At 48.0% G+C, this 23,162-nt stretch overlaps 1 protein-coding gene across 6 annotated transcripts in view; it reads left to right on the top strand.

Annotated features, from left to right (window-relative positions):
- The window catches only part of GATAD2A (GATA zinc finger domain containing 2A), a 92,504-nt gene that overhangs the window by 26,106 nt on the left and 43,236 nt on the right, over positions 1 to 23,162 (top strand). For 3 of the 6 annotated variants that reach the window (XM_070461181.1, XM_020884433.2, XM_070461164.1), the window contains exon 2: positions 9,468 to 9,556. The exons of 2 other annotated variants lie outside the window; for them this stretch is intronic. In XM_070461181.1, coding sequence (XP_070317282.1) covers positions 9,542 to 9,556 — 15 coding nt within the window. In that variant the 5' untranslated portion in view covers positions 9,468 to 9,541. Of the gene's footprint in view, positions 1 to 2,271; positions 2,408 to 9,467; positions 9,557 to 23,162 lie in introns of those variants that run through there. One more of the 6 variants, XM_020884432.2, reaches the window with a different exon arrangement.

The raw sequence follows: 23,162 nt of genomic DNA, 5'->3' as shown, positions 1-23,162 counted from the left end.
TGCTTGTGCGCCTGTGGATGCCTCTCACGTGCTGTGTGTGCCTGCCGGCTGGGGTGACCCACGCAGGCACCCCGGCGTTTGCAACCGGAGCAAAGACGTTGCAGTCAGTGTTGGGTGTGGACTTTGTGTGGCAGAGTCCTGCCTTTTGTGGGGTCCCTGGCTTACTCTGGGCTGAGTTTCAGGTATAGGCTAAGTCCCCCTGAGGGCATAACCCACAGGTTTCTTTGGACTTCTTATCTTAAGGCAGAGATTCACATGACATTTGCATCGTACCTCACAGCTCATCAGTGTTAGTACTAAAATCCACCACCAAGGAGAGCTCCGATTTGCAGCAGAGGACAAAGCAAAGCATATTTCAAAATTCTGGTCTCAACCGTTGCACCCCTGGAGGCAGGCACTCTTCTGAAGCTTTGGTGGGGGTGGGAGGTTGGCCCTCGCTGCCTCTCTCCTGGAGTCGGCTTTTCCAGGTGTCTGAGTCCCTAGTACAGTTTCCTTCCTGTCTGCTCCCCAGATGCTGGCTTCTTGGCCCAGTGGAGCAGGACTCTTCCCAGCCAGCAAGACTGTGTCCGCCCGGCACCTCCTCTCCCCTTTGGCCCTCTGTGAGGAGGAAGTGATGGGAAGTGTCCGTGCAGGGAAGCACTGACGGCCCGCAGAAGCTGGTGTTGCCCACTCTCCCCTCCTGCCTGCCTCCGACCTTAGGGAGGCTCTGCTTTCTTCCATCTTGGGTTCAGTTTACCCTGAAAGGGCTGGGGGCAGTGGACAGTTGGATGGTTCCCTGAAACACCCTCCCTTAGAAACCCCTCTGATCCTGACATTCTCTGATCATACCTTTATTGTTGGGTACATTGTCAGGAAGATGTGGTGTGTGTTCATGTCATTTCTCAGTTTATTTTTAATTGGCTTGTGTAGTGCAAGCTTGTATGTAGCACTTCCCTGGTGGCTCAGATGGTAAAGAATCTGCATGCAATGTAGGAGACCTGGGTTCCATCCTTGGGTTGGGAAAGTCCCCTGGAGGAGGGCATGGCAACGCACTCTAGTATTCTTGCCTGGAAAACCCCTTGGACAGAGGAACCTGGTGAGCTACAGTCCGTGGGGTCGCAAAGAGTCAGACACGACTGAGCGAGTAAGCACAGCGCATTGCAAGCCACAGTTCACTGATGGATGTTGCCATTGTTGTGGTTTCTTTTTTGAAACTTTGCAGCATTTTAATCGGTCGTACAATTTATTTTAAAGAATTATTTTTCTCTGTGGCTGCACTGAGTGTTGATGTGTGTGAGTTTTTTCTAGCTGTGGCACATGGGCGCTACTCTCTAGTTGTGACGCTTGAGCTTCTTGTGGTGGTGGTTTCTCTTGTTGCGGAGCTGGGCTAAGCAGTTACAGCACGTGGGCTTAGTTGCTCCATGGCATGTGGGGCCTTCCCAGACTGGGGATTGAACCCTGACTCCTACATTGGCAGGTAGATTCTTTACTCCTGAGCCACCAGGGAAGCCCTTGCCAGTATCTTTTTGTGCAATTTATTTGGGGAGTGGAGGGAAGGACTGAGTGATAGTGAAGCATGTCAGGGACATGGGCCTGGTCTGGGAAGCAGGTTTCTAGAACCTTACTTGTAGTTGTGGGTATAACAGCCCCCTGGGATTTGTTCTGTACACACGCCTCAGAATGTTAGAATGATCTGTTATTCTACCTCGAAGAGGCATTGTGTTGAGTGAAATAAACCAGACAATAAAGGACAAATACTGCATGATTTCTACTTAAATGAGACACCTAGAGTAGTCAAATTCATAGAAACAGAAAGTAGGATGGTGGGTGCCTAGATAGGGGTGCGGGGGAGGGAGGAGTGGGTGACGAGTGTGTAATGGGGACAGAGTTTCAGTTTTGCAAGGTTAAGAAGCTCTGGAGATGGGTGGTGCCAATGGCTGTACCGAAGTATGAGTGTACTTAATGCCGCTAAACTGTGCACTGAAAAAAATGACTGAGACCAGAAAAGTGACTTAAGTCGGTGAATGTTATGTATATTTTATTAATACCACACTGAGGAAGAAAAACAAAAGGGAACCTTTGTGAATTTAGAAATATCCTGTATCTTTATGAGAGCATGCATTTTTATCCTCCAAATGTTAGCTTAGAGAGAAATGAACAAAGGCACTCACAATTTGATGGTCTACCTTATGTCAGATACTAGGGGCTTTAAAAAAAAAAAAAAAGATGCGCATAGTTCTAGAAGGCTCATTGTAACATCATCTTGGGAGCATGATTCCGTGGGCGTTCTTTGGTCCCTAGGAGGGTGGGGCCTGGATGCACTTCCTCCCCTTGGTAGGGTGACACGACTGGAGTCTGCAGGAGGTGTAGGGGGAGCAGTGTCCTGGAACACCCGAGGTCTTCTCACAGTGCTCAGAAGAGATTGAAGGTAGTCCTTGTTTTCCTGTGGCTCTTTGTTAGACAATTTCCTTAGTATGGCACATATTTTATGGGTGTACCCTGAAGGGGAGACTCCAGTTCCTAGGTCCTCATTACGAACACCGAAGTTATTTCCTCTTTTGTTCTGACATTTTCTTCAGGGTGTCCTTTCATAACATCACACACTAATGCTAAACCCTTCAAACACTTACTAAAGTCTCGGACTTGTCTAGAGGTGGACCCTTGATTCTTGTGCATTTTAAATATGGGGTAGGTGTTTTCTCTGACGTTTTGAACTTCCAGGCGGACTGCTTGGGCAGCTGCTAGGGAACGTGCGTGAAGACACTGAAAGGAGCCTCGTTATAAGGAGTCATAGGATTTTGAGGAACAACAGTAATCATAGTAGTCAAAGAAAGAACTAGTTGCTTCTGTTGGAGAGTCCACCTGGAGCCAGGCTTTGTCGCTTGGTCTTCAGGGTGATCTTGAGTCTTAAGGGGCTAAGCGGGCCCCCAGGGGCACAGTCGGATTTGGCCCCAGAGTGTTTGAATTGTCAGGAGGGTCGTGGCCAAGCAGTTGGTTGTGTGTGATTCATCAGGAGGACTCTGTTCATCATCATCAGGATGGTCTGGTGATGTGAAAGGGCGGGGGGATATCCAGAATGCTTAGGAGAGAGGAGGTAGGTGGTGGAGTCAAGTCTTCAGGAGGGCGTGGGTCTGTTGGAAGGATTGTTGATGATATTTTTTCGGGAGGGATGCAAAAGGAGAAGGGGGCGGCAGAGGGTGAGATGGTTAGATGGTATCACCGACGCAGTGGACATAAGTTTGAGCAAACTCTGGGAGATAGTGGACAGAGGAGCCTGGCATGCAGCAGTCCATGGGGTTGCAAAGAGTTGGACGTTGACTGAGTGACTGAACGACTACAACAGAATAGAACTTTGGCCGTAGGAAAGGGGGAGGGGAGTAGTTCAGGATGTTGGTGACTGGGTCCTGGGGTAGCTCTCACTTCTCAGCAGTGACAGGGAGGCGCTTCTGGACACAAGGCCATTGAGGCCTGTGGGAACCTTCAAGCACCATTCTCCAAACAACTGTGTGAGGGAGTTGGGGGAGCCCCTCCCCCGAGAAGCCCTGGGCCCCCCAGGGGCTGTGGTGATACTGTGGCCTTGCCTGTCTCCATGTGTTGTTTGTTTCTCATGTTATTTATATTGTCATGTTTTTACATCAAGTTGGTGGTGAAAACAGGCTTCCCACGTGGCTCAGTGGTAAAGAATCTGCCTGCCAGTCCAGGAGACATAGAGACGTGGGTTTGATCCCTGGGTTGAGAAGATCCCCTGGAGAAGGAAATGGCTACCCAGTCCAGTATTCTTGCCATGGGGTCACAAAAGAGTTGGACACGACTTAGCGGCTGAGCGGTGGTGAAAGCACAGTGGCTGGGTGTTTATAACTGGCAGAGGATGCCATTTTGTCATTTCTTCTCCGTTCCTTTCTGGACCTTGGATAAGATTAACAAGAGCCCTTCCTCTGTGGAACGTGGAGTGTTTGGGGTAGAGAACCTAGTGGGATGCTTGTCAGATGTCAAGATCAGCCATGCCAAGTGATGGGGTTTTAATCCTTGGGGATGAAAGGGAGAGGGTTTCTGAGGAATACATGTTCTGAGTCTGACAGATAGTGAGGGGAAGGAAGTACTTTCCTAGGAGTGAGAATACCATGTGCAAAGTTCGGGTCCTAGAGGAAGGCAGATATGGTGGGTAAAGGAAACAAGACCGGTGTGGTTGGAGGCAGGAGCATGGTGTGTGTACCCATACATACGTGCGTGCCTATACACACGTGCATGCCAGATGACTTCATGGGGTTGCCTGGGCCTAAACAGGCAGGGTCCTAAAGGCTGTGATGAGGTGTTGGGAGCATTGGGGGTTTTAAGGAGCTTCTGGAAGGGACGGTGTGGGGACACAGCCCATCTCTTGGTGAGGCCATGGTTACTGTGGCTGAGGGGGCACAGGCAGGGGCCCTTCAGGGCTCTGAGGGGCACGTAGTGCTTGCTGCCCGGTGGATGCTCTGCCTTGACAGTGGAGATCGGCCAGCTCTGGTTGCCGAGGACAGGCTTGTGCAGCTGGCCTCCCTGTCGGCTCCGTGGCCCTCATGGGGCTGAGTCTCCCGCTCCAGTCTGCCTAGTCATGCTCTCCCTGCCTCTGTGGGGATACAGGGTTAATGAGGCTCTGGGCCTGGGGGAAAGCAGGTACTGCTTGGTCCCAGGGGATGTGGAGCCAAAGCACACCCTCGCTGCGCCTGCGCTCTGATCTTGTCTCAGGCAGGCAGCTTTGACCGAGTCACCTCTGTCCCTGTAATGCTGAGCAGAGCCCACCAGCTCAGTCTTGTTGGCTTTAGGGGCCACGATGTCGTTGTCACTACTGCTCAGCTCTGTCCTGTGGGTGAAAGCAGCCATAGACAGGGTGGATGTGGCTGCGTCGCAGGAAACCCATTTCCCAGAGCAGGCCCAGGCAGTAGTTTGTGACCACTGGATTAGGGAATTGACTCTGACCCAAGTTAGTCTTTGCCTAGCCAGCCAGCACATTCTGAAGCAGTGTGACCTTTGGGCTTGCTCGGGGTAATCCACTGTTGCCCTGCCTCAGTTTCTCCTTTTCTCATAGGGCTGGCTACAGACTTCGTCTCCTTGACAAGTAGCAGTGCGGTCGCTTCTACCGTTGGCAGATGGGTCTAGGGTAACCCTTTGTTTCTGGAGGGGGATGCTCATTTTGTGTGGACCTAGGGGTGGGAGAAGGTGAATGGGATTGTTGGGTTTCACCTTGGCAGTTTTTTGGGCTTAATACCATGTTCCTGGGCCTGGATTGGAGCTAAGGTGGTTAAATATTTGGATGCAGACACAACTGAAGAATTTTAGAGACAGCACAAGTGTTTGAGTGCAGACCGTGGTAAGGAGGAGACCAGAGGCACGAGGCTTCCCTCGGACCAGGCCTCGGAAGGGACGATGTGGCCCTTGGGGGAGCCCCTCAGAGAGCCCAGGCTTCCCCGCCAGGTGCCCTTGGCCCCTGAGAGCTGGCCCTGGACACTGCAACTGCAGCGTCTCTGAGGAACACTGGAGCTCCCTAGACGGCAGCCAGTGTCTGGCCGGGGCCTCCTCACCTCAGAGGGGCGGGGACCTCACTTGCTGAGCTGGAGAGGATGAAATGGCAACAATGGACTTACATTCCCTGAAGCGCAGTAACTTGATTTCGTTTAAATCACCAATCACTGGGTCCTCACCAAGTGTGATCTCCCTCAGATTGGGAAATCGTTGTTTGGGGTATTGTGTGTGTATGCATGTTAAATGGAGTACCCAGGTGCAGGGTCAAAGCCAAACCATAATGATTTATCATGGGAGCGGAAGAGTCTCTTATGAGTTGGTAATTTCGTACTTAAGGGTTACTCGATACTGTTTTAAATGTATGGGTTGGAAATAAAAACAGTAAAAACTCTCTAAACCCAGCGGGGTTGATGGCACAGCAGCCCAAACATGTATCAGTGAAAAGCGATTACAGTTTCTTTTAGAGAGATGCTCCCAGTTCTGTTGGTGCTAAGGGGTCTCTGCTTGGTTTCTGCTCCTTCCTGAATTTTGCACTAATTTTATCAAGGGGTGGTTGCTTATGAACTCCTCAGGTTGATTCCTTCTCCCTTAGTTAACCATCTCTGTTAAACCATCTCTGCTCATTGAATCCATATACATTTATTGAGTGCCAGACATGTTGTAGGTGCTTGAAATGAAATCAGGTCCCAGGCAGATACCCCTTTCCTTGTGGCATCTTTGTTCTTATCGGTGAGAAAGTTCGTAGACATGGTAACTATGTTGTGTGGAGTTTGAGGAGGGGTTGGGGTGTGGGGAAGAAGGGGCAGTGAGCAGAGTGGGCCTTTCTGAAGGAGATGTTTGAGCAGGGATTTGGGGGTGAAGGGAGGAGTCGGTCCTCAGGGTGAGAGTGATTGAGGCAGAGAGAGCAGCTAGCACAAGTGGTCTAACAGCTACAGTTGGGACAGACTGTATACAGACATTTCTGAAAAATCGTGTGAAGCTGAATATGGACTGGGCATTTGTTGACATTTAGGGCTTATTGTATGGTAGTTATGTCTTCAAAGGTCATTTTCAACTTGGGCTGCAAACTGAAGAACTGATTGTTTAAAATGATAGCGTATCTGGGATTTTGTTGAAAACCTTAAAGGGGACCCCAAGGTGGAAGGGTGCCTGGTGTGTTGGAGGCTAGTGTGACTGGGAGGTGGGGGGGATCATGCCTCTGGGAGAGGACAGGACCTCACTCTGAGTGAGAATGCAGGGCCTTTGGAGGGTTTTGAGCTGAGGAGTGAAAGCAGGAGGTCCAGTTTGCAGACCTCCGCCCTGTTACTGGAGGATGGTGTGGCTAGTGGAGGTGTGAGAGGTGGTTGGACCCCACATGTGTTTGACAGCAAAATCAGTAGGATTTCCTGACGGACTGGATGATGGGTAAACCGATTAAGAAGGTAACGCCAGATTTTAATCTGAGCATCTTGAAAGACTGAATTTGCTGTGAGCTAAAGTGGGGAAGGTTGTGGTTCAGGGTGAAAGTCTTATATAAAACTTCTTCTATGTTGCACAGTGTTGCATGATGCACTGTATGCATTATTATAGCAGATTAAGGTGACTTGGCGTTAATCCCTTAGGAAAATGTCCAGTGTGTCTTGTGGTTTCAGAATTAGGGTACTTGGTGTTGCAAATCATTTGTCCACATGAGCATGGATGTATTCTGTTCATATATCTGCTCATCTGCTTTTATGTGCATGTTACACTCTTCGTTACATACTTGATGGTATGTCTCCAGATTTTTTTTTTTTTTTCAGTGTTTCCTTATTCTAGGTCTTTTGCATTTCCATATAAATTTTGGAGTCAGCCTTTTTGTTTATTTGTTTGTTTTCCAGCAAAAGATGCTGGCAAATTTTTGATTGGGGCTTTGCATCAATTTAGGGGAGAACTGACACTTTCTGATCCATGGAAAAATCATCTCTCTATTTGGGTTTTCTCTCACTAATCTTGGTGACATCTTACTGTAATTCAGGTTGCAGTTTTTAAAAATCAGATTTATCTTTAGGTATTTTACATTTATGCTGTATTAATTATTACTATTTTTTAGAGCTTTGAGTTTTTTTTCCCCAAAGATTTACTACTTAGTTTCTTGTCTGTGGTGGATCTTCGTTGCTGTGCGCAGGCTTTTCCCTCGTTGTGAGCAGGGACTAATCTTAGTTGTGATGCACAGGCTTCTTACTGTGGTGACTTCTCTTGTTCCAGAGCATGGGTTCTAGGCGTGCAGGCTTCAGTAGTTGTGGTGCTCGGGCTTAGTTGCTCCTTGGCGTGTGGGATCTTTCTGGACCAGGGATCGGACCTGTGTCCCCTAAATTGGCAGGCGGATTCTTAACCATTGGACCACCTGGGCAGTCTGAGCTTTGAGCTTTTAAAAACTTTATTTACTTATTTGACTGCGTAGGGTCTTCGTGGTGGTGTGCAGGCTCTTTTAGCTGTGGCATGTGAGATCTAGTTCCCTGACCAGGGATTAAACTTGGTCCCTAAGAGCAGGGAATCATCGCCATTGGGCCACCACAGAAATTCTGAATTTTGATTGTTTGTTGCCATTGTGTGGAAATACTTACGACTTTTGTATATTGACCATGACCCTGAAGAGAGCAGGAGCTTAGAAAAGCCCAGGACTACTCCTTCTGAGGTTTTGCTCTCTGAGGCAGAGAGAGGCATTGGCTCCAGGGAATTAATGGCATCTACTGCATTTCCCAGACTGAATAGGGTCTAAAAAAGTGACAGAAAGGGCCCCTTTCCCTAGGAGCTAGCCCTGGTGGTGGCTGTAGCCAGCTCTGGGCCTCACTGAGAAGGACTCTGTGTGTTCCTTGGTGCCCAAAGATCTTTCCATAGATATCTTTACATGTGATATTTGCTTATTTTGCAAGTTCTTCTATGGGAGTGTTTCTCGACATCCATGAGCTGTGAATTGCTGTGAACCCAGTTTAAATATAAAGGTTTCATATCAGAGCAAGCTCCTGGTAGTCATGTGGGTGCAAAGAATGACAACAGAGATGATACAATATTTGGCAAGCTACAACTGACAACTGCCTGGGAGGCTGAGATTTGGCTGGTTCACTGGCTTGAGCCTGTGTGCCCATTGCACTGGACATCTAACCTCACAAAGGAGGGAAAGTCATGCTGTCTCTGTGACCTTGGGAGAGTTCCTGAACATTCTTGAGCCTTAGTTTTCCTGTCTGTAAAACAAGGCAGCCCCTTTTTGCCTGGGCCATGTAAGCCTTTTGGAGCTGATCCCTGGGTGAAACTTCTAGTTGCCCTGTGGCAGTGAGGCCACTTCCATGTGGGAGATGAAGTTTATCCATCCTTGGGTACCTCATGTCCCCAGCTTCATGAGGGTAAACTCTGCCCTGCCTGTAATGGTGGGTGGTTTTCTTGGGGTCTGTGTTTGGGTCTGGGCACTGGAGAGAGGGGAGAGGTCACCTCTGGAGAGGGAGATGTGGTGACCTTGGACAAGTTCCTGAATATCAAATATGTCACTTCCCTTACCAGTCAAATGGGAATGATTGTGTAACTTAACCCTGAGACTGTCCTGGGGATTCAGAGAGATAACTGAATTTTAATATAGTACCTGGAACTCACTACTGAACATCTATTAAATGCTAGTATGTCTGTTTTTGCTGTTAATGTCATTAATAGTATAATCACAACCGTGAACCATTTTCTGCGTGTTCAGTATGTTGGCTTATGGTTGTGTACCACCTATCGTCTCTATCCATATTGTTTAAGATGGGATCTTTCATGTCTGAGATCTTCGTGTTTACTGGTTAGTGCACCATATTGGGTCATACAGTCAGAGACTGATAGAAATTGATTTCTTCAGCTTGCCCTCCTGTGGAAGGGAGCAGTCACAGTGCTCTGCTTGAAATCTAGAATTACGCTGTGTAATTCCAGGGATTGGAGACATTTAAAGTTGTCAGTATGTTCCAGTAACTTTGTTTGGAAACTCAGTGTTTCATCCTCTGTTTTAGGTTGGCCAGCACATTGACAGAAGTTGCCTTTTGACATAGCTCCCACCATGGCCGGCTGGTAGGACCAGCGTCCCATGTCCAGAACCCAGGTGAGTGCAAGGTATCTAGTGGAGTGGAGGCACTGACTTACCCAGCGGGCCTCATTCAGGTCCTTGGACATTTGAAACAGCACTGCTTCGGAAGCTGGTAGCCACTCCTGGAGAGGGAAGAAGGCCAGCACCTCTGGGTTTGCACACTGGGCGATCTCGGGGCTTCCCAGGCCCTGCCTTCTTGGGGTGGCCTTTCACTCTCTTCTTGTGTCTCACCGGTCACTCGTTTGAAAAGCCCAGGCCCCAGGAGAATGAGCCGTCCTCTGTGAGGATCAGGGGCAGAGGATAGTTGTGGCCAGGTGGCCTTTGCCCTCTGGCCATTCCTGTGATTTCCCAATGCTGACGGAAATGGTTAGAATTTATCCTTAACCACCCATGCTTGGAGCTCACTGACCTTACTGCACTCCGTGCCTGTGGGGAAACTGAGCCATCCCCCCACTGCTTTGGGGTCTCAGGTGGAGACTGTCCAGGGACCCAACAGGACCGAGCCCAGAACCAGGTGGTATTTTGTCTGTTACTATCAGGGCCTGGCTAGTGATGTTTTGGGCCAGGGTTACCTAACTGGAGAAGGTAGGACTGAGAGACGTCTTAGAAGATGAAGACACCTTGGAGACCTCCTGGGTTAGTGAGCCGCTTCCTCGTGTAGGCCAGCTGGCCCGTGACTTTCCGAGGGGTGTATGCCCTCGAAACAGTGGCACCGCTGCATGGGGCGAGAACTGGCTGCAGGGACTCCCCTGCTGGGCTGAGCGGGGTATGTGACGGGGGTTGGGTGTCGGTTTGTGAGGTTTCAGCTCTTACCTCTGTAGAGCAACAAAGTATGGGAGTGGCCAAGTAATTCTGGGGTCAGAAAACATTTCCAGAATGTTTCCCCAGCAAAAATAAATTTTATTGGTGTTTAAAATTTTTTAGTTGAGATAATTTATATACCGTATAATTCACCCATTTATAGTATACGATTCAGCGATGTTTCCGTGTGCTCAGGAGTAGTGCAGGTCACCTCTGTGTAGTTATGGAGCACTTTGATCACCCCTCAAAAACCCCATCTCCAGTCCCCCTTCCTCAGCCGCCAGCAGCCACTCCTCTGCTTTACACCTCTGGACTTGCCTGTTCCGGACATGTCTTACCAGCGAATAACTGTATCTGACCTAGCGCGTCTCACTTCTCATCCTTAGCCTGTTTTCAAGGGTCAGGGTCTGTCTACTCTGCAGCGTGAGTCAGTGCTTCATCTCTTCTTGTGGCTGAGTATATTTGATTGCGTGGCTAGACTGTGTTTTGTGTATCCATTCATCTGAGATAAATTTGGGCTATTCCCACATCTTGGTAATTATGAATAGTACTATGAAGATTTATGTACACATATTTGTGGAGACGTGTTTTCAGTTCCTTTGGACGTGTACCTTGGAGTGGAATTATTGGATCATGAGTCTAATATTCTGAGGAAATGCCAGACTGTTGTCATGGCAGCTGCACCATTTTACACCCCACTCCCCCAGCCCTGCCCAGGGACCCTGGAGCTCTGGTGAAAATGACTCAAGGAGCCTGTCCCAGTTTCTTAGAGCTAGTTGAGGATCATTGGTGTTAATGGTGCTCGTTACCTGGTGCTGGTGGCAGCATGCAGTAGGCCAGCCACCTAGAAAGTGGGTTTGGCCCGTGGTTGTCAGCAGGCTTTCTTTGAATGTTAGCATTTAAAATTCATGGTACTTTATGTCTAGAAAAGGTCTTACTGCAGCCCAGGGTGGGGTGAGTGACCATCACTTGTCTAGTAGCCCAGGGCATTGTCTGAAGGCAGAGGGCTGGCTCAGGATTCTTTGAGGTCCTAGGCTGGATGACCTCATATTTGTCTGGCCCTTCGTTTTATTTTGCTTTAAATTTGACCACAGTTCAGCATGTAGGGTCTTAGTTCGCTGACCAAGGATTGAGCCTGCACACGCTGCAGTGCACGCGCACAGTCTAAACAGTGGACGGCTTGTTGAATGAAAAAAAACTCCTTTCCTATTACAGGGCCAATAAGGAAGACATGGCCATAGCATTAGAAAGCAGTCAGGTTGGGGATCCAGGAGGGAATTTCTGGAAGCCCCCTCGGGTGTTCCTCTGGTCCTGCCTGTCTGTACCTGCTGTGTGAAGGGTTTGATGGGAAAATATGGGCTGTGGGTGGCGGTGGCAGGTGATGGTCGATGTCAGACAGGCAAAAACACCCTTGAGCAATTATTTTTAAAAAATGTATAAATACGTCAGCTTGTGTACTTTTGGTTGTGGGTGTAAGTCAGCCGAGCAGATTGATTGATTGATTGTTCCACTTTCCATTGAACCATGGCCTGTGGTCAGCTGGGGTCTCCTCATTCCTGCTGCCCGGGACTCAGTGGGCACGGAGAAAGAGCAGGGCAGGAGAGGGGCTGGGTCCTGGAGAGTCTTGCGACACGCACACAGCCCGCACGCAGGGCCCCACGCTGTGTGTGTTGTCAGTGTGCGCGCTGAGGGTCCGTCTGCTTGCCTGGGCTGATGGAATTGGTGTCTGCCCTTGAATTTTGCCTGTCAGATGCCTTGTTCATTCTGCAGCTGTAGACACTGCTCGCGTGCTGAGAGACTGGTCTTGTGCTTGGTGGTTAAGGACCAAAATGGGTATGACTTGTAGAAAAACAAACAGGGAAAAGCAAATGCAGATGACCCTTTTAAGCACGTCAGGAAAGAGACTCAGTCTTTCCCAGTACTAAGAATAATGCTCACTGGAGCTTCCCTAAGACATTTCTGACCCTTAGTCTCGAAAGGTGGACTCTGTTCTGTTCTCTATAGTGGGAACCAGGCACCACATACATTGCTTTGGGAGGCTCACAACACATCAGAGAGGGATTTGCTTACCCTTTGCTCCAGTGAGTTCACTTCTCAAAAAGTATCCTGAAGATAGACTGTCAAAGTAAGGATTGTGGCTGGGCTGTTCATTACAACATTCTGGAACTGACCTAGCTGTTTGTCAGCTGGGGCCAGGACTGATGGAGCTGGATCTGCCAGTGGGGTGGAGCTGAGCCCCTGAGCAAAAGAAGGGATGGCTTCATGTCATGGTGATGGGATTTCTAGGGTGAATTAAGTAGGAACAATAACAAACTGAAGGGCAGGTGTATTGCACTCACTTTCATCCCCCATGATAAAAGGTTAGGGGTAGGATGGAGACATAATGTGTATTTGTTTTTATTTTATTTTTTAGAATGGATATACAGACCATAAATGAACTGCATGGTCACCTCCAGAGGCATGACGAAAAGAGGATAGGATTATTGGGAGACTCCTCCAGGTTTCCTTTCTGTGTCGCACCAGATGCATGTTTTATATAATTGGAAAATAAAGTTATGTCATGTTGGGGGAGGGGAATCCCCGAAAGCCATGCGCAAAAGCAAGCTGAAATAAATGAATCTAGGTACATATCAGTTGTTACTCAAGTTGGTAATTTAACCTCTCAGAGGATTTATTTTACATGGCCTTAAAGCATTGTAGTTTTGGGGACTTGCTGGTGGCCCAGTGTTAACAATCCACGTGCCAAGGCAGGGGACACATGCTGCAAGATGACTAAGTCCATGCACTACAACTACTGAAGCTGTGTACCTGCAACTAAAGAAGGGCCGCATGCAGCAACAAAGACCCTGTGCAGCCATAAATAAATAAAATTGAAAAAAAATGGTAGTTTTTGATCATAAGATATGAGATAATGCCATAAAGGTAAGAATTAGGGGGAAAAAATCTTTTAGGCATCTTATTTTTGGTTTCAGGGCAACAATTCCAATAGTCTTATTATTATATATTGTAGGAGAAAACAAGTAATTGATGTCTTTAAGAACCAAAATTGGGAATTCCCTGGTTGTCCAGTGGTTAGGACTCCATGCCTCCATTGCAGGGGGCTCAGGTTTGATCACTGGTCAGGAAACTAGAATAACACAAGCCCTGTGGTGTGGTAAAAAAATTTTTTTTGTTGTTGTTTTTTTAAGGACAAAAGACATGTAAGTGAAAGATCAAAGCACTTAAGTGAAAATGTTTTAATTCTAAATCTGCATTGGGAATGTCCCAGTTGTGAAAGATCCTGCCAGGGTTATGTCAGAAGGACCCACAGGACCCCCGCTCCCCCCCCCCCCCCCCCAACCAAGGGTGGGGCAAGGGACTGTGAATGAAAATTAGTCCCTGGGTTGGAGCATCAAATGTGTTTAAAGAAAAAAAATCCAGGGTTTGTATTGATGATTAGAGGAAAGGAAAAAACTCGTGAGTACCCTTCAGAAAGTGTTAGGGAGTCAACTCATCTTGAAAAACTGGTGGAGTGAAGAAGCAAGCATTTAGCTCTGCTCTACAACTGAACTTGCAAGGAACAAAACAGTGGGTGAGGGCTAGTTTCCCTCGAAGATGGATTCAAGCTGCCAGAATTTTCCAGTATGCTCTACTCATATTGTCTGATGTGGTACCTGGAATATTGTGACTGAGAAAGTCAAATTTTAGTCTTACTTGATTTAAATCTTTTTAAATAGCCACATGTGGCTAACAGACAGTGTAGCTATTGACACTCTGGCTAGTGAGTGTGGAACATGAAATTATAAGTTCATACATTTGCAGAACACCTAATAAAATGGTGGGTCTAGATAGTGGTCCTCAGTAGCTGCCAGCCTTCCTCCACACACACACACCCCCCCCCCCCCCCCCCCCCCCCGCCCCAAGGAAGGGTGCATGTGCTCTCAGAGGGATGTATGCTTGATTTGGCCTCAAAATCTAATTTATAGGAAACGGGTTGTGTTCCTGGTGTGTATCCCTGGTGACCCAGATGGTAAAGAATCTGCCTGCAGTGCAAGAGAGCTGGGTTCGATCCCTGGCTTGGGAAGATTCCCCTGGAGAAAGGAATGGCTCCCCACTCCAGTTTTCTTGCCTGAAGAATTCCGTGGACAGAGAAGTCTAGCTGGCTACAGTCCATAGGGTCACAAAAAGTCATATACGACTGAGCGACTGACAGCTTTTCACACTTTCCATTATACCACAAGGAGGCCACTTGTAAAACCCAGTCAAGGGGAATGGGCCAAATGACCTGATTTCTTCAACATATGATTGAAAAGAATGTGATGGGGGAACCTGTGTCTTAGACAAGTGTGACTTTGACAGAGATTGAGGAATGATTGCTTAACTGTTGATGGTGTGATCATGAAATTGTGATTTTGTGTCCTGTGGTGATAAATACTGAACTGTTCATTCATAAATACATGTTGAATGGCATTTGCTTCCTAGAGCCTAGCAGACATGAGGTGGGTGAAAGACTGTGGTTGGTTGTCTGATGACCGTGGGATCTGGGAGGTGGGCATGTGCAATTTATGCTGCTTCTTTGGGTATGTTTGCAATTTTCCATAAAATAAATTTGGAAGATGGGTGTGACCCAGGCCTTCCTTCAGGGAGTTTTATGATGCATGTCACCCAGAGCAGGAAAAGTACTGCTTATAACAGTGAGGATGGTGGCTGCTTGTGGTTGGTTTAAGTTCAAGCAGAAAACCTTCAGCAGAGATTCTGGAGTTACTGTGGGGAGCTGTGACCAGTAGCCCATCAAATGGTACAGCTTCCTGTTAAAGCATTCTTATTTTCTGTAATAACAGCACTTACAGTACCTTCGTGGAGCCATGTTAGTGATAAAGTGGGTGTGTTCCCATTTTGCAGGTGTGGAAGGTGAGGGGTATGGAGGTGAGCCAGGCATTCTGGTTTCTGCCTGATGGAGTGGGACGCTGGTAGCACTGTCTGTTCTGTGCATGATTCCCCCTACCGCCCCCAGAACCCAGAATGCATCGATCACCACATGTGTTGCTTCACTTCAGTACCCTGATGCCGTAATGTCCCATATGTTGTTTTCTGACATAAATTAATATATTATTCATTAGAAATCAATCTCACCTCTCCATTGGTGGTGTCTGCCCAGAGCAGCCGTAGGTGCTGGATAAAGTAGGTAGTTAGCTGGTCTTCACCATGACTGTCTTATAAAAAAAGAAGTGCTTTGTAAATTTGAGCCTTAAGTGTGATCCAGGGTTTATGACAACTCCAGTGTGGGTGGGACCTCTGCCCTATGTCTCAGCCTGCTGTGTTCACTGCCCACCCCACACATCTTCCTGGGACTGTGCTGCTATAGATGGGAGGCCTTTTGTTGGAACCCCCAAAGGTGTCGCTGGGGCCCAGTCAGCCCCTGGTCCCTGGTAGAAACTAAGCAAGTGTCAGGGTGAATGAGTGAGTGACACATCTGTGAGACTGAGGCGTCTGACAAGCCCAGTGGGGCCAGTGACAGGCCTGACTTGAATCCTGCTCTACACTGGTGGCCTGTGTGGCCCCTGCCCTCGGAGGTCTTGGCTTCTCACTGAGTTGGTTCCCTTTTGGTAAATTGTCCCATTTGTGTCCCACGTGGTCACACACTATATCACGGGCTTGCTGCGGCCTCCTTGGCTGCTGTGAGAAGCTGATGAGGGCCTACACCCCAGTGGACAGTGGCTCTTGGATTGTTGGCGATCTTGTTACACAAAGGAGTCTTTCCTTGAGGACCCTTTTCAGGTCCTGTTGGGAACATAGTAAGCCTGCTTTTCCCTTTTAGTAGTTAAGCAGCTCTAGAGGGGCTGTGGCTCTTGAAGTTGATTATTTTGTTTTTGTTTTCCTGCCTTAAAATACTAAGGTAATGTTCACACAACATGAAATTCACCATTTTAATCCTTTTAAAGTATACATTGGCATTTAATACAGTCATAATATTGTGCAGCTATCACCTCTTAATTCCAGAACATTTTCATCACCCTGGAGAGAAACCTGTATGTATTAGCCTATACTCCCCCACCTCTGTGCCCCCGTTCCTTAGCAGCCATTAATCTACTTTCTGTCTTAAGATTTGCATGGTTCTGGGCATCTCAGAAAAATGGAATGATATTCTGTATGGCCTTTTGTGTCTGCTAAACATGCTAAACACTTACCATGTTTTCACAGTTCATCTGCATTGTGACAGGGATCAGAAATTTATTCCTTATGTCTGAATAATATTCCATAGTATGGATATATACCACATTTTGTTTATCTGTTCACCCATTGGTGAACATTTGGGTTGTTCTTGTTGGTTGTGAATAGTTCTGCTTTTTAACACTTGTATACAATTTTTTTTTTTTAATGAACACATCTCTTGGATATATCTAGGAGTAGAATTGTTGGGTCATAAGGGTAATTCTGTATTTATCTGTATTTAACTTTTCAAGGAGCTGCCAGACTTTCCCACATCACAGCAACATTTTACATACCCACCAGCAGTTTATGGTGGTTCCAGTTTCTTTATGTCCTCAACAACACTTATTTTCCTTTTTTTTTTTCTTTAAATAGTCATCCTAATGGGTGAGAGGTAGTTTTGATTTGCGTCTTCCTAATGATTAATGATGCTGAGCATCTTTTCATGTGCTTATTTGCCATTTGCCATTCTATCTTTGGAAAAATGTCTTTTCAAATCTTTTGTCTGTTTTTTTGAATTGGGTTTGTTGCTAAGTTCTAATAGTTCTTTATATGTTCTGGACATCAGACCATTATTAGAGATATGATTTCAAAAATTTTTTCCCCCACTCTGTTTTTTTTCACAGTCTTCTGCACAAAAGAATTTAAATAAATTTGATGAAGTCTAATTTATTTTATTTTCTTTTTTTTTATGAAGTCTAATTTATTTTTTTCGTTTGTTGATATTGAGCTTTTGGAGTCCTAAGCATTTCTTGTTGCCAAATTGAGGGTCCTGGTTTTACCCTCATATACTCTTCTTCTAAGAGTTTTATAGCTTTTAATATTTAGGTCTTTGGCCAATTTTGAGTTGGTTTTTCATGTATGGTGTGAAGTAAGCATTTTGTTTTATTAATTTTATTTATTTTTTGGCTGCACTGGGTCTTCGTTACTGTGCATGGGCTTTCTCAAGTTGCAGTGAGCGGAGGCTGCTCTTCATTGCAGTGTGCGGACTTCTCATCGCAGTGATTTCTCTTGTCGCCCAGCACGGGCTCTGAACTGTGTGGGCTTCCGGAGCTGGGACTCCCATGGTCTAGACTGAGGGCTCAGTAGTTGCAGCTCACTGGCTTAGTGCTCTTCTCTCATGTGGGGTCTTCCTGGACCAGGGATCGAACCTGTATTCCCTGCACTGACAGGTGGATTTTTAACCACAGGGCTACCAGGGAAGTCCTGGTTTCGTTTGGTTTTGATAATTTTATTTTCTATTGACAGGAAGAGTTTTTGACTTATTTAACGAGGGAGGGGAGTGCCATAGTTGAGAGTACTGAAAGTACTTTTTCTCATCTGTTTAACAAGTATGTATTGAACACCTATTCTGTCCTGGGCCCTAGGACAGTATCACTGAACAGAGATAGTCTGTGTTCTTGGGGGGGGGGGGCGGTTAGATGTGGGGGACACACAGATGGAAAGATGAGTAATTAGCATGCCTAGTGGTGATGAGGTGGGAAAGGGGGTAGAGACCCCCCCCTGAGTTGCGTATGTGGAGGGAGATTCATGTCTCTTTGCTGTTTCTGCTGAAGAAGAAAATGCTGTACAGAGATCCTGGGAAGGACCTAGCAGGAAGTACAAAGGCCCTGAGGTGGGAGTAAACTTGGCTTTCAGAGGAGCAGCTGGGATGTCTAAGTGGCTGGAGCTGAGAGAATGGGGTTGAGGGGTAGGGGGGATGTGAGAGGGGTGGTAGTAGGCAGGTCAGAGGGGCTCTCAGGGCCTTGGCTGGGGCGAGATCTTGCTTTTACCTTGAGTAGCATGTTGTAAAAAATGACCACTCATGTGATATCCTCTAGGTCAGCCTGGCTATTTCTTGGAGGTTGTGATAGGTGTCTATACCCAGAACAACCCTCTGCCCAAGGGGGAGATTTCTACTCACAGGATGGAGGAGAGAAGGACGATTTCTGTTCCAGCTCTCACAGCTGTGCAGGAAGTGCTGGAGGAACTGTTCCTCAGGAGGAACTGTTTCTTAGGCCCATGGGCTTCATTGAGGCCAGACACTTACTTGGCCCTAGACGTAGGTTTCCCCTCTGGCTCTGATCCTTTAGGGGCTGCCTGCCCTGCTGCCGCAGGATGTGTATGGGGAGGAGCTGACAAAGGAGCCCAGGCAGGGCCTCCAGGCTCGTGTCCCCACCTTGCTGGATGCACGTTTGGTTCTCCCTCTTTCCACTCCCATCTCCTCCTGAGAATGCAGAATGCTTTTCTGGCCCTTCCGGAAGTTTCTCTGTAAAAGCTCCTGCCATTCCCAGCCCAGTGGAGCTGGTGGTCAGGGCTGCTTTCCCAGCCAGGCCCTGAGGGAGACGGCCCTGGAAGGGTTAAGGCCTCCCATTTGGTGATGTGACACCCGCTGGGCACACTGCAGTTGGCAGGGGATTGGCAGGCGTAACCCTCTGTGGGCCGAGGAGGCTCAGCCGCACATCTCTCAGTGACGTCCTGCGCCAGAGGGCTCCTGGCCACCGTTTCCCTGTGCGTATTTAATATTGTTCAGATCCCCCTCACAGGCGGCGTTTTTATTTCCATGTCGCCTTCTCTTCTGGTGACATTTGTTTCTCTCTGGGCTTGCACTTGGGCTTCAGGCACAGGCCCCAGCCATCAGAGGCCCAGACACCCCTGTGGGGCCACTTCCAGGTAGGCAGTGTTGGGTAGTAAATGAGCACTTCTGAGACGGAAACACAAAATCCAAGCCCCCCTCTTCAGAGTGAGCCCCGGGGTGCTATCAAGTTTTAAAAACATTTGCTGCCAGTCTCTCCCCCTTTTAAAGCATGGTCAGTTTAGGCGTACTTTGTCCTGCTGTATGCTTGGACGTGGAGGTGTGGACAGGCTTTCATCTCCTGTCACTGGGAAGAGATACTCAGAGGCCAAGGCATGAGGCTGAGGTGCAGACTGATCTCAGTGATATCTGCATGGCCTGTCTGGTCCGTGGTGGTCCCTGTTTTCAGAAGTTTCAAGAGATGGTCTATGTCTGGGAAAGATAAAAACAAACTCCCCACCTACCCCAGCTTCCCTGACAGGACCTGTGCTTTCTCTAGCTGCCTTTCCCTGTGACTCCAGGGAGGGAGGGAGATGTTGAGGTCTGGGGACTTCTCTGTCCCAGGCCTGGCCCTGCGTGTCCCCAGGGTAAGTCTGAGTGTCTGGGCGGGCCACCAGAGGGCTGGCTGTTACTGTGGCATGAGCCCCGTTGAAGGCAGTGACCATTGATTTTTGTGGAGATGACTGGTCCCCAAACCTGCTCTGTTCCCTCAAGCAGTACTGGGGTGGGGTGCTACCACCATCTTTCTCCAGGTCTGCATGGCGTTGGCCTTGAGGAATCTGAAGACCGTTGAGGTTTTATTTTTAAAATGGTGGTGGTTGCTACTTGAGTATATTAAAATTTCTGCTTTCTGGATTAATTTTATTAAATATATCCCAAAAAAGCATTATTTCAGAGGCTACATTTACATGTTCTCTACTGGTGAAGAATCTGCCTGCTCTGCAGGAGACTCCGGTTTAATTCCTGGGTCAGGAAGATCTCCTGAAGGAGGGGCGGGCTCCCCACTCCAGTGCTCTTGGGCCTCCCTGGCGGCTTAGACAGTGAAGAATTCACTTGCAATGAGAGAGACCTGGGTTCTGTCCCTGGGTTGGGAAGATCCTCTGGAGGAGGGCATGACAACCCCAAAATAATCAGATTGTAAATGTGTGTTTATTTGTAAATGTAAGAGCCCAGGGTGTATTATATGTGGGGTTTTTTCCTTTTTAATTCTTTCCAGTGTTAACAGTGTTACATATCCGAGTGGTTCTTGAACCAAGGACTGAAGGTGACTTGATAGGATGGCTGCCTTGGTCTGACTTTGCCTTGCATGATTCCTGAGTGGTGATGGCCTTATATTTGATGTGTCATTATCATTTCAGATGGATGTCGTATCTGGGCATGCTTGGCGTGAAAGAAGTGCCCTGTTAGGAGACTAAGATGCTCCTGAACTTAACCTTCACTTTTGGCTCCTGAGTCTGAGTTGAACCCCGCATTCACAAATGATGTCTCTTCCCTGAAGGGTTAGGTAGAGCACCCCTTTGGGGGCTGGGGTCAAGAGAGTTCCCTGTGGAGAGTGTCAGTGCTCAGATGGATTAGTTTGATGGAGCGACTGGAGGCACTTGATTTAAATTGTGTGTGCACTTAGGTCTTTTTGGAGCATACTCTGTGCTCTCAGCACTTTCCTCCTCTGTCCTTCAGGACCTCCACCCCATCCCCAGTCCCAGACTGCTGCAGCCTGGGGGGCCCGGTCATCACTGCTGGCATATAAGTGGCCTCCCTCTCATGGGGGAATGTTTTTTCCTTCTAAGCAACCTCATTCCATTTAAAAAAGTTGTTAAAAATTTTGATCCCCTTTTATCTGGTTTCATGTACTTACTTGGGAGATGGGTTTTCAAATGCCTGTATACTTCTGCCACTTCACCTTTTCTGCTCCCATTGCTTTCTCCTCTTCCATCTCTACAACTCCAGATTCTGCTCATGGGGCCTACCTCTAATGAAGCATTTCTAGATACTTCCCCTCCTCCTCTGGACCAACCAAGTGGATTTCTTTTCCATTGTTGGCTTGTAACAAAATGATGATCAACACATGTATATCTTACAACCCTTACTGGGTCTTTGCTGTCATGAAGGCCAGTGACCCCAAGCTGCTGCTCCTGCCTTCCACAAAGGTGGGACCCCCAGGTCACTGGCCCCTTGGAGGTCACTAACTGGCGCAGAATCAGTATTCGACATCCGTGTCCTGGATCAGACAGGCTGTGAACTAGGAGAAGGGTATCCCTGGTTGTTAGTAACTGACCAGGCTTCTTGGTACTGCCGAAGTTCCCTTCCAGGTTCAGGCATCACTCAGATAATTAACAACAGTAGACAGCAGTTGGTTCTTTGCCTTCTTTGGAAGTTGACATTACTGTGTGCACAAAGTAGTAAAAATGAGCATGGTTGCAGGTGCTAGTGATTTTTAAAACACTCTCTTGTTCTGCCCAGGTGTGAAATTATTTGTCTCAGAGGAAGTGTGGGTTGAAGTGGTGGAGGTGTGCAGGGGTCCACAGAGAGCCCTGAGGGGATTTTGCACGGCCTGTGGGCTCCTTCACTTGCTTCAGAAGTTGGTGGTTCTGGACCCTGTGTCTCATCTCATTTTCAGAATGGTTTTCCTTCCCGACAGTTGGTTCTGGAGCCCAGCAGACAGTGATCACACATGAGAACTGCTGTTCTTTTGCTCATAAATGAATTACACAGAGAAGAAAGACCTTTTCTAAGATGATTGGATAAGATTTGGAAGTGGGAAGAAGGGGTGAAAACTGTATATACATGAGTGTGTGTGGGTACACATGTGTGTATTTTTGTGATGCAAGGTTGCTTGGTGTTCAGCTAGCCTGGTGTATTGCATTTTGGGGATCAGGGCGGTATCTGCTGACACCCCTGTTTCCTGAGTCCTTCCTCTGCCAGTAGGGCGTCCATCAAGTAGGGTCAGATGCTCCCAAGTCTGGAGCACCACGTATTCATCTCTTTTACGTCCTTCTCTCTGTGTGCCCAAAGCCTCGGCACCACTGGCCACCATTAGAGGCCAGAGGTGACATTACGCGCCTTGTGAGAAACCTTTAAGAGAGCAAGTGAGCTCCTTAACACGACTGAAGAATTTGTTGGTCAAGACTTTCATTTTTGTAAAGAGGTTGTTTATCTGGCAAACATTGCTGGCTTCTTTTACCATTAAGCAGGAGGCTCCGAAAACCTGCATCAAGTCCCCAGGTCCAGGGAGCTCCAGTGGGATGGACACGATGCTGTCAGGCTGGAAGTGAGGTGGTGTGCCTACCAGTCAGCCCTGGCGTTCACATGAAAGTCAGGAGACTTGAAGGAACAAGGTGCTGACTAGTTGAAGGCTGAGCCCAGCGGCTGTTCCTGAAGCTGTGGTGGCGTGTCCAGGCTGGGGCTGAGCTGTGCAAGTACAGTTGCAGGCAGAAAGCACTGAGGTTTATTCAGGATGCAAGGAACAGGGCTGTGATGGCACTGCATGACCTACCCTGGAGTAGGACATTGGGGGGCAGTGTGGTGTGAACCTGTGTCCTCCTGGACCCCGCCCCGTCCCCTGCTGCTGCCAAACCAGTTGAAGCCCTTCTTAGGGTTTCCCTGACACGGACGACTGCACCCACCCCCACCAGCCCTCAAGGTCACAGTTAAGTCTGGGTTACCTGGAGAGAAACCTGATCCCGAGGCTCTTCCCAGGAACCCCCTCCCCTCTCCACCCCAGGTCTCTAGCACAGCCCCAGTGTACTTGATTTGCACTTTCTTTCCTGGTGGCTCAGATGGTAAAGGGGCTGCTTGCAACGCGGGAGACCTGGGTTCAGTCCCTGGGTGGGACAGATCCCTTGGAAAAGAAAATGGCAACCCACTGCAGTAATCTTGCCTGGAAAATCCCATGGACGGGGGAGCCTGGAAGACTGCAGTCTATGGGGTCGCAAAGAGTTGGACATGACCGAGCGACTTCACTTTTTTTCTTTTGCTGGCTTAACCCTGCCCTGTACTTTTCCTCAGAGCTTTGGTCTGATGCTCAGGCACGTGTGCTTAGGAACCATTTGTTTCTGTAACTGGGTTAAAGTTTCATCT

Source organism: Odocoileus virginianus, chromosome 3 (genome assembly GCF_023699985.2).
Source record: "Odocoileus virginianus isolate 20LAN1187 ecotype Illinois chromosome 3, Ovbor_1.2, whole genome shotgun sequence".
Lineage (NCBI taxonomy): Eukaryota > Metazoa > Chordata > Mammalia > Artiodactyla > Cervidae > Odocoileus > Odocoileus virginianus.
This window is presented reverse-complemented; position numbering and strand designations above follow the sequence as displayed.